The sequence below is a fragment of the Coptis chinensis genome, chromosome 2 (genome assembly GCF_015680905.1).
Source record: "Coptis chinensis isolate HL-2020 chromosome 2, ASM1568090v1, whole genome shotgun sequence".
Lineage (NCBI taxonomy): Eukaryota > Viridiplantae > Streptophyta > Magnoliopsida > Ranunculales > Ranunculaceae > Coptis > Coptis chinensis.
The window spans coordinates 49,253,448-49,264,956 of record NC_141457.1 but is presented as its reverse complement, the minus strand read 5'-3'; the positions used below and the strand labels follow the sequence as shown (position 1 = coordinate 49,264,956).

The following is an 11,509-nucleotide window of genomic DNA, read 5'->3' as shown; positions in this document are numbered from 1 at the left end:
TACTCATTCATCCCTGTCATATTATATATGAAAATATTTGCTTATGATTTTAGTTTTTACAATTACCGATCTTCTAGTTATCAACTTTCGAGTGGCAATCTAATTATTCTAATCACTCTACGAAGTTCCAAAAGTGCTTCTATGAAAGTTGGAGAAAGTAATTTATGTTAGGAAATAAACTTCCTAATTGTTATTTATGTCGTAAATATGTACAGGGTGAACCTCTTTGATTCTTATCCTTCTATTGTTTTTCATGTTTCTATAACATTTGTTGTTGTGTCTTGATTGTACTAGATTTGGTTGCGTGTTTCCAGAGATTTGGAGTGCTCCACAGATGCTTCTGTTCCTAGCTATTCTGGATATTTTGGCACAGGAAAGCAGGCAGAGATTGATGGATCAGGACAAGATGGCAGCGCCATGCATGACTTAAACGGGAATGCTTGCTTAAGACTACAACTAGGTGGCCAGTACCATTACCCACCATACGGTCTCAACTTTTTGTTGGATAAGAATATGAAACCTGATGGGAAGATGAATATGCAAGGGCCTCCTTTGGATTATCAAGTTGGTATGAGTTTCTAACCACCCAGGGATGGATTTGACACCAACCATCATACCTGGGATCAAGTTCTGTACCTTGTGCCAATGGCATATTTGATGACCACTCCTATCAACAGGTACAAATCTGAACAGTGTCAATGCCATTTCATCCTCTTTTTTTTGTATGGTGTGATGAAATGCTTTCCTTTGAGGCATTTAATATTAGCATTTAACTCCAATGATTTGGGTTTATACCGTTTATTAACAATTGCTCGTTTAGATAATGCCCATGAGTAAGTTTTTCTTTTACTTTATTCTTGTGAGGAATTTTATTTCATTCTTCTGCTCTTTTGTTGTGCAGGGCAACTGTAAATCGCTTGGTCAACTTGACTGAGACCACTATTGCCTCAAGAGACGATAACGGTTGCATCAAGGTGCTGTTATCCACACTTTGTATATATTCATTATTATTAGCTTGTATTTTGAAGTGAATTCTTCCACTACGGGTCTTCAGATGGTCAATGCCTCCCTGTTTTTTTTTTTTTTTTTTTCACCTTCCCCCTTTACTGCCAGTTTGTGTGTTTTAAATTCAAGCTAGCTTAGTCTTGTGTTATATCTTGCAGCTTATTCTTTAAATTCAAGCTTGCTTAATCTTGTGTTATATCTTGCAGCTTATTCTCATGATAGAAAGTTCTTGGGCAGTATTTCACATGATCAAATGTTGAAGGTATATGATGCTCTCTCTCTCTCTCTCTCTCTGATAGTATGATACATATATTTATAAGTAACGTTATATCGAAATTCAATTTTGCACTCAATTGATGTAGTTGTTTAGTACAAATTTATGCATCTGTGCAGAGAGATGACGTACTTGTGGTTACTACTAGAGTTTTTTTTTTTTACTTTCTATTATAAATATTAATTGCTATAGCTTTTGATCCACTACTCGTTGGATATACTTATTTCTGTAAGAGAAGTGGAAAATCAATCAGTTCAAAGAACAAAACCTGTTTGAATAGTTTAATCCTATGTTACATGGACACGCCATATTTCAAAAATAATCCGTGTCGGATACGTATCCACATGTCTGTATATTTTTTTGGATAAATAGATTTTATTAGAATGGACTTCGCATTATTGCACTATTTTCTTTACTTTTTAACATCCTAGCTTGGTTGACACTTGCCAGTTGTGTTATGGTTTCGATTGTGTATGTCTTTGTTCATTTGTGGTTTAAATTGTTTATGAAAGGCTGAAGTGCCGATTTTTTAATCACATGTCATGTCATTAGGTGAGAGTGCCCGCTACGGGGTCGATATAAACACTGGTGGAATCATAGATATATTTGCCAACTTTGTATGGGAACCTGCTGTTGTTAAGGTATTTGATGTTCTTTCCCATGTTGCTTTGTTCAATTTCTTTTTACCTATGATCCCTTAGATTTAGACATTGGCCGTGATTGCAAATGTCTCAGATAAATGCTATTAATGCGGCAACAGAGGTAGCTTGCCTAATTCTAAGTGTGGACGAGATCGTGAAGAACCCAAAGGTAAGGTTTTCTCCAGCTAGTTCTATGGCGTTTGTAGTGTTATCTATCAAACATGTTACACTCGGCCAAAAGTTCAATGTCTTCAAATCCCAAGAGTTTAGTTGTTCAGCCTTCTATTATTTCTTTTTTCATTCCACTGTGCCATCCTTGGTAGTCACGGTGTTTTTAATTTTTCTTTGCATTGTTATTTTCTAATGGCCATTCATTGTATTGATAATCCAGTCGGAGAGTGCACAAGGAGATGCTGCTGCTGGAGCGATGGGTCGAGGGCGTGGTGGGGCAGTTTCTGTGGCCGTGAAAGGGGAATGTGAAGGCGTTGAGCTTTTGGGGTTTCAAGATGCCAAGAACTTCTTAGAGTGAAGGGAAGATTTTGAAAGCAAGGGTGGTTTGTTTCTTGGGAAGTTTGCTTTCTGTCATTAATTTTGTTTGCTTCAGTTTGGAGTGAGTTTGTAGCTATATATATATATATTTGTCTAAACCATCCTTGTATTCATTATTTATTGTAGGTTTAGCTGGTCTCACTACAAAATATGAGAATTTTTTTTTTTTCACCAGCAACCCATCAGCAACGGTTTATAACCATTACAAATGAATTTTAAATTATTTTTTAAAAAATTAACTAACAATTTTGCATCGCTTAAAAACCGTTGGTAATATTTTTTAACAACTTTGCAACGCTTAAAAAGCGTTTGTGAAATAAAAAACCGTTGCAAAGGTTTTAAATTTGGGTATGAAATAGTTATAATAAGCGTTGGAAAGTTCTGTTTGCAACGGTTAATAACCGTTGCAAAACTTTCCAACACTTTACCTATGATATATTTACAACGCTTAAAAAGCGTTGCAAAAATTATTAGCAATGCTTTTTTGCCGTTGCAAATAATATGTTATGGTGTAGTGTAAATTAAGCCCAAAACCTAATTACTTAAGTCCAAAAAGGGTTTCTCTGTTGGAAATTACTACAACAGCCTTTTCATCTACTTTTACTCTTCTGATTTGATCACTGTCTAGACTATTAGAAAGCTCTTTCCAAGCCAGTCGTTTTGACATATAATAGGACAAATTCCAAGGTCTGAGTCCAAAGATACGACCTACGGAAGATCTTTTGACTTTTCTGCTCTTTTTCTACCCGCGTTGACTTTGACTTTTCAGCTTTGACTGGGTTTTAAAAAGCTTTTTCTCCTTGAAACTTGGGCTTTAACCATAGAACTTCTTAGCAACCAACATTTGCTCCTTTCTCTTGCAAAAGTGGCATATTTCTTCACATATTTGACTATAATACCTGAAATACACAAAAACACGTAAATAGTACTAACTCTTATTTATTATTATACACATAATTGGTCTAAATGTAATATTATTAAGGGGTTAAAACTACAGTTTTTTGCCCTTATTAGTGATCGAAGAAACATTGAACTCGGATGCGGTATAAGTGGATGTGTGTGTTCCTCAATAAACTTTTTCATAGTCCACAACTTTGCTTTAGAATAAAAAACAACAACAATACGGGCTTTACAATTGAACCTAGTGACCTGTCTGGATGTTCTTTTGGGTGTCATCAATTGGAGTTATCTGCATGTTGTTCACCTTCGGCTGAACACACAAATCTCCGCTTAATAGTAACTCCATTTGAATGAATTCTATAAACATACTTACGAACACCGAAGCCGACTGATTTGACATACTCATTATAAATAGTGTAGGCCTCGTTCGAGGTCTTGAACTGCATAGATAAAAATGTTGTTTTGTCTTCTATATAAGTCCTATATGTATCAGACTCTTCAGCATCGCTATCACTACTATCAATATTTGCATTCTTCATCAGGGAAACAATTGATTCCACATCTACAGAATCACTTTCATCATACGCAAAACTTTCGAAACATAGACTTCTAAGAAACTCTTCATCATCGAGCCTTATTTGATTTGTCATAGGAGTGCCTACTTAAATAAATAAAACTTTTTTTTAGTACAAACGACATAAGTATGAAAAAATTTAATGTGCCTTAAAGAGAAAAGGAAATATTAAATCGACTTTAGTGATTGGATGAGAAATTAACCTCAATATTCAAACGTATTTAAGCCGTGTACTGTTATTGATTGCAGTCACTCTTTTTTGCTCTACTTTATTGCTGTAAACTTTAGAGAGTGAAAGAAATAAATGATTGACAATGAATTTAAAAAGAGGTGAAAGGGGTAAAGATTTGGGCGTGCAATCTAATTGAGAAGAATAGAAAATACGAAAAATTGGAGACGAAGAAAAATATGTGAAATGTCAACGTCCCTAGGTGGACACTTTGACTACCGGTTACAAGTTGAAAAATATGTGGTCAGGAATCGTACGTAGCCACACATCACGCGCACTGAATATGCCCTCTATAATTAATAGGAAAAGGAAAATAAAATGCAATCATACATAATGTTCACGAGCCGCGAGCACGCAGAGTACTCATCAGACTCCTGAGTATCGATCTCCTTGATTCATCGTTGGACTTTTAGTGGTGGCATTTATATCTAGGCTAAATCTACTAGTAAAAAGCTACGCATGTTTTCAATTGTGCAACCGTTATAATTGACCGAATTTTATGATGGAATACGGTACAACAAAAGGGCAAATTCGTAAATACATAAAAGCAAGAGGCAAGAGAAACGGGACAAATTTGTAAATACACAAAAGGTACAGGGGTAAAACAGTCAAGCAAAAAATTGACCAAGAGGAGAAATACATGGAAAAAAATTAGTACACAACTATTGCAGAACTGTAGATGAGCCTATGATTTAATAGATGAGATAGGGAGCATCCATGGACTAGAAATCTGCAATCAACGGGGTCATTGGTTCTATAGTTTTCACTGATAGAAAATTAGCCCATCAAGTCAAGTCGATCTGAGTGGTGCATTAGTCCATTACTCACAAAAGTTCTGAACTTCTGATAATGACATCAGTAATGATCACTGTTCTAAAAATCGGTATAGGCGGCCGCCTAGGCAGTCTCTAGGCGCTAGGTGGCAACCGACTCGCCTAGGCCCTAATCATTTAAAAAATCGGTAAACCGACTAGGCGGGGTCTAAAGCGGAGACCGATTAAAGTGGTCTAGGGCGGCCTTTAAGCGGTCCAATTTTTTTTTTTTTTAAATGATTAAATGTCGAAAAAATAAAGGCATTATAGGCTTAAGATTTAAATGAGTTTAAAATACTTAAGTCTAATGTAAATTATGTCAACAGAACAAAGAGTATGTTTTTATATGAAGTCAATATTTTTCAACTATTACACATTTTTGTAATAAGTATTTTTGTTTGTGTTTATTTTTTGAATTATGGTAAATGATTTTCTTTATTTCTTGTAGTATATATGTATATTACTATATATATTAGGAAAAAAAACGCTTTAGCCTGGCGCTGCCCAAAGTAATCTTGCTAAAGGCCTAGGCACTAGACGCTCTCCCACCGCCCGACTACCGCCTAGCATTTTTTAGAACACTGGTAATAATCCATTACTTAATTGTTTGTAACCAGGCCCAACGATAGAAGTATTCAGGAATGATGGCTTCTGACCAGGCCCAACATTCAACTTACAGGGCAGAGCTTTATCTCATGAATACAAAGTCCTAATCAAATACTCGTTATCATTGCCTACGAGTATGTAAACCGTGCTACGCATTGGTGTTTTTTCAAATTTTTAAACCTGTCGCTCTAACATCTCTATGATAGTATGATTTTTTGAATTCTAGTTATAATCTAAAAAATAATATAAAAATATTAAAAATGGTTGAATATAATTTAAGTTATATGAATGAAGTTTTCTAAATTATTTTAAATAATATGAAACTAATTCTAATTTCAATAAAATGAAAGAGTTTTTAGTAAACTATTTAAAAATGAGGGAGCTGATTAGAATAATTAAGGGAGGTAGTTCTAAAATCATAAAATAGAGAGATTACAAATACACAGTTCGGTTGAGAAATTTTCCTCCTAAAGATCCGGCTATCATATAGTATAGATATATGACTTCTTGATTGAGATAAATTTCCAGGGACGAATATGAATTTTAGAATGATCAGATTCTGTGACGATGAGTCGATGACCGATGGCACCATTTTCACCAAACATCAGCATTCATCTTTACAATCGCCAGTGAAGGTAGGAATGCTAGTGAGCTACCCCTCTTTGGGGGTAGCATGGTGATACCCGCTAAAAAACGAATAAAGTAAACTGATGACCTGCTGAAAAGGATTAGGGACGTTTTTACCCTTCTTACTCCTGTTCGTCTTCTTCTTTATTTTCTTGGCAGTTTTAATGCCGATTATTTTCACGACCAACTTTATTGACTTTGAATGTGAAAATTCCATCACTACTAAGAAATTGGAAAATTAGAACCCCATGTCTCTCATCTCTTATTCAATATAATTCTACTCTTTGATCTTCCAGTGTCTATGAAGAAAACTTATTTCTTTTAGACGTCAACACATTATTGGTCAAGCCCATCAATTAGCAAAGATTGAAGACCGGAATAAATTCACTGGAAGTTTCTTTGGGGTGCTCACTTTTATTGGTTTCTCTAATATAGAGGAATGCTAATTTGTGGATTGTGGGTTATGTTTCTATCTGATCTCCAAACCTAATTCAAATGAAATCATTGTTTTACCTTGGGCTTTTTGTTCCTCCTTTCTAACTTTTCTTAATTTTGACTACGAGTCAATGAAGTCATGGTACTTGCATAGTTATGAATAGCATGTCATTTAAGTAAGGCCATCATTCCAAGCACAGACTGACAGACAACCACAATAGGTTTATTTCGTCACCAATTCTGAAAGTGTCATCCATATCTTCCACACCATCCTTTGAATCAAGAATCAGCTCCAAATCCCTACATACCGAGATGTTCATATATACCACTAATAAATGAATCAAAACGCATGACCCGAACACAACCAAAGTGGAAACAAGAGCATTTAATTCCACAAGATAAAAATGGCACACATTATCTACTTGCAACATCCATGGTGACCTTCATGCACATAAAGAGTTATCTCATTTATTTTCCACTCCACATTTCTACAATCACTCCACATGTTGGTTCCTTCTGACCATACCTGAATAAGGTACAATATCAAGTTCCCAATATCATTCTAGATGTTTACCTTTTCCATTAATGCATATATATATTGTTGATTCTCACACAAAGCAAAAGCTGAAAAAGCTTCTACCCAACTTGCTTCAGGAACAAACCCTAACCTTTAAAGTTTAAACCCTAGCTAACTGCAGTACCCTTAGGAAATTGATTCGCACATATATTCCATGAACAAATACAGGACAAATGAAGAAAAGTAATATATAATGTCCAAATGTAATTATTATCTCTAGATACAAAAATAATACAAATATAACTACCAAGTAAGGATATTATGCGAGTTTGTCTTCAATTAAATAAAACCAATAATGTTACGACATACAAGATAATCAGCAGCTAGAGTACCTTTTGTATGTATTGATGAAAAGGGATCTTCTCTAAGGATAGTCTCATTAGTCAGTAAGAGAGATGCATATATATTGGATCTCTTCAATCTTTACTCGTCTTTCCGAACATCTGATGGAACAATATCTTGAAGAAGCCCATGATCTCTAAGCAATGCTGTAGTCGAAGACGAAAAGCGTCTCTCTTGGTGTCCCGTTGTAGGAGTAGATGAAATAGGATTCATGTTCAAACAAGTTTGTAAGTTACGCAAATAGGCTAGTTGTTGTTCTTGTTGTTGGTGGTTTACTTGTGGTTGCCGGTTCTGGTATTGAGTCGTATATGTCGATAAACTAGTAGTAGGCATGGTAAAACTTGACACACCAAAGCAAGCCGAATCCGATATAGATTGAATTCCTACAGCGGTTGCACGAGACATTAACGGACTCGGATGAGTGTGCTGACCTTCATACGTCGTTACAACAATGGTCTGATCATCACACGATCTCTCCACTCTTTTCTTCACACCACAAGTTGCACTAGTACATCGATAGTAGCTCCTGAACAAACAATATGAAAATGCAATCGCAACTACTAAGAAAATGAGGTACTTTGATTACCAAATAAAGAAATAGAGATAGACACATAATGGGCAATTTAGTACCTTGGGAAAGGGCTATTTTTTACAGCTTTCTGTCCGTACTTTCTCCATCTGTACCCATCTTCCAAATGATCAACTTCACTCTTTGTCATGAACGCAAATCTTGGCTCCCTCTGTTGCTTTTGTTTCTTCTTTTTAGGCTTCAATCTACAAAAACCAACATCTCATATCTATAGTTAGAATTAAAAATCAAACTCAAACACCCTTTTTCTCTAAATTATAATTAAACTTTCTTTTGTGTGTAGTAGCTAGGACTTACTGTTTCTTGGTTTTCTCATTCTCTTCTTCTTCTTCCACTGGTCTTGTTTGTTCATCTGTGGCTACTTCAGTAGACGATGAAGATATCGATGAAGGTGTTGCCGGTATATTTAAGACCTCAGAAGTAGTACTCATCTCCTGAGGTGGTTGTGGTGGTGGTGGTGGATGAGGTGATAGTAAATCAAATATTGATGAACCATAATCTTGGATACCCAGTAAGTCCATGTAGTTTAGTGAACCTGCTTTTTCACCTTCAAAGAAATAATTGCTCAAAATCTGATCAGAAAATGAAGATGAACCAGCTATCAGAGTCTCAGTCTCCATTGTTTCCTTCTTGACCTTGTCCATCATGAATTGATTATAACCCAAAGATGCTTCTCATTTATATATGATATGATAATAAGTCTTGCTGGTATTAAGATGAGAGTGTGTGTTGTGTGTGAGAGTGGTTTGGTTTCAAACTTCAAAGTGTGAAAAAAGGGAGAGGGGGTTTTGTTTGTTTTCAAGATCAAGTTAAAAAGGCTAGCTGAGTTAGCTCACCTAGATTAACCGGTCAACTGTACGGAAAGGTATTGAAAGCCGGTGGCATTTAATGTTGAACAGTTAGAATAGCATGTTGTCCCGACAAAGTGGTAGACTACTTTCATACGAAAGTTTGACCGGATAAACTGATATATGTGATCAGTGTGAACGGGGTTCGTAACACGTGGATTATCTACGGCGTAAAGTTTATAATAAGGTGGTGATGCTCGATTACAACTTCTTTTCTTATCCTAAAAACGTTTCTTAAGAAATCATCGAAAGAAAAACATTTCTAAAGGAATCTAAAGGATAGGCTCATCACTCATGAGTCGTGATCAACCAGCTTAAATTTGGATGGTGCAACCATGGGTTAGTTTGAAACTTAGTACAAGTGTACAACACTTTCCAGTCAGGCTCCTTAAAGAACCACTATTGATTTGTATCGAATTACAGGTTCGCATGTATCTTAATACAAATCGAGGACCTCCTGTTGCAGCTTTTTAAAGTTGTCCGTTGAATTTGGTCCTACGTATTAGTGTATTACTGATGATGTCCTCTATATGTAGTTTATGTAATTATGTACACTAAAAAATAATAAAATAATAGGGTTTTTTTAATTAAGACCCCAAAAGTAGACCCTCTTTTTGAGATAACTCTCTATTTTGATAATCATTACTGATTCTCCAATTTTATTTGTTTTGTGAGTAACGTCAGTCGATATTTTTTATATTGGCCATTTTATCTCTATTATAAAGCAGAAATATTTTGGATTAATTTTGAGAGGGAGAAAAAAAGTCCACAATACAAAAGTTAATTTTGACAGGTAAATGTTGGATTTTTTTTTTTTTTTTTTTTTTTTTTTTTTTTTGATAGTTTGGGTCTTGATTGCTTTTGATTTTACTTCTTTTGATATGTTAAGTTAATAGTGAATTCACAAACTTTAACATAAATTTGTGTTTCAAGCTTCAGTAACTTCTGATTTTTTTTCCTAATTTTCTGATTTTTTGAGAAGGTTAGTTAATAGTCAAAGACGCATGTTAAAAATGGGAGGTTTTTACAAATTTGAAGTAGGGGCAAAATTACCAATATAAAAAATACTAACGCACACAAAACAGACAGAGTAGGAGGCAATCAGTAATGATTCTCAAAATAGGGGATTATCTAGAAAGGGGGGGGGGGGTCTACTTTTGGGGTGTTAAGTCAAAAACCACAAAAATAATTGATAATTTAGAATCAAAACCATTATTTTTTTTTGCTTAGAGCACTTGCAATGCAGGTGAAAGTCCCCCGTTATTCACCGCCACCTCATCACTTATTCACCTCCTTTTCACCAAAATGGTGAAAAACAAGGTGAAGCTGTATAATGCAAAGGTGAATAATATATCTCGGACGAGATGTTAGATTCCGTCTGGAGGTTTTTGATATGAGACGGAATGTAACATCACGTCTGGTATTTTATAACGAGACGGGATGTAACATCTCGTCTGATGACTCAATATGAACAGACGCGAACATGCTCCATTTTCACTTCCTTTCCAGCCAAAATTGCGATTTTCTAGCCTCCATTAACAACCTTTTGACACAAACTTCCATTCATAATGACTTCTCCACCCCCAAATGCATCCCCACCAACCTCACCACATGAAGAGCATTCCCGATAGTTTGGAAATGTTAAAATTTCCAAAAAAAAGGGGCAAAAAGGATCGTCGTCGAAACGCGTAAATGTGGGTGAGGAGGACGAAATTGAACTTTCAATTCAATTTTCCACCGTTAATGAAATCGAGGAACACCCACCATTAAGCGTCAACATCGGTCCGACACATAGCAAATCGAAAGGGCGGAATCTCAAAATAAGTTTTGATTTTTTTTGTTAATTATTATTATTTATGTTAGTTTATATCAAGTTTGTTGTTGTGTAATTAGTTTGAATTTGTCTCATTGTTTTAAAAAAAAAATAGTTGTAATTATATCATATTGCGTGTTGGTTGAATGTAGGAAGTACACCTATGGAAAGTGCATTGTGCACTTTCAAATGTTGTGTCGTGGTGGTGATGTATGAAATAAAAAACGGATCCTAATTTTGTCATGGTTACCGACATTATATCCGCCACACCATTTGAGAACTTTTTGAATTCTAATTTGGGACAAAATGATCAGGCGTTGTTGTTTGGGATAGTTGAGCGGTGGTGGCAAACTATCCACACATTTCATTTCCCATGGGGTGAGCTTGGGATTACCCCTCTTGATTTCACAATGCTCACGGGTATCCCAATTGGTTATGGAGATGTCGTTCCTTTTGATGAAACTTTAGAGGTTTTTACTACGGCGATGAGTTTCTTTGAAGGTTTTGATTTGGTTGAAGATGATGAGCAAGACGGGTTTTTGAGATTATCGGCTGAGTAGTTTAAGGGAGGAGCTATAAATATGAGTTGGTTTACTTCAAGATATTTGAATAGACTTAAGGAGAAGCCGAAAGACTATCATATTGGTGAGGAGTCGATCCACGAGTATGTACGTGCCTTCCTCTTCTA

At 35.5% G+C, this 11,509-nt stretch overlaps 1 protein-coding gene across 1 annotated transcript; it reads right to left on the bottom strand.

The window, feature by feature from the left end:
• Positions 1–7,403: 7,403 nt before the first annotated feature.
• Positions 7,404–9,105, bottom strand: LOC147516375 (putative WRKY transcription factor 48). Its single transcript, XM_086588994.1, has 3 exons — positions 8,458–9,105; positions 8,202–8,345; positions 7,404–8,097 (listed from the first exon to the last, which is right to left on the bottom strand). Exons 1-3 carry the CDS (start codon positions 8,805–8,807, stop codon positions 7,653–7,655), a joined length of 939 nt encoding a protein of 312 aa, XP_086445120.1. The 5' UTR covers positions 8,808–9,105; the 3' UTR covers positions 7,404–7,652.
• Positions 9,106–11,509: the final 2,404 nt, after the last annotated feature.

What these genes read in the sequence shown, in the direction of transcription:
- LOC147516375 (XM_086588994.1), bottom strand. Translation starts at nt 8,807, where the DNA reads ATGATGGACAAGGTCAAGAAGGAAACAATGGAGACTGAGACTCTGATA. An exon ending in AATGAGAAAACCAAGAAACA is followed by an intron (nt 8,346 to 8,457) that starts GTAAGTCCTAGC and finishes TGGTTTTTGTAG; the next exon opens with ATTGAAGCCTAAAAAGAAGA. An exon ending in AAAAATAGCCCTTTCCCAAG is followed by an intron (nt 8,098 to 8,201) that starts GTACTAAATTGC and finishes TTGTTTGTTCAG; the next exon opens with GAGCTACTATCGATGTACTA.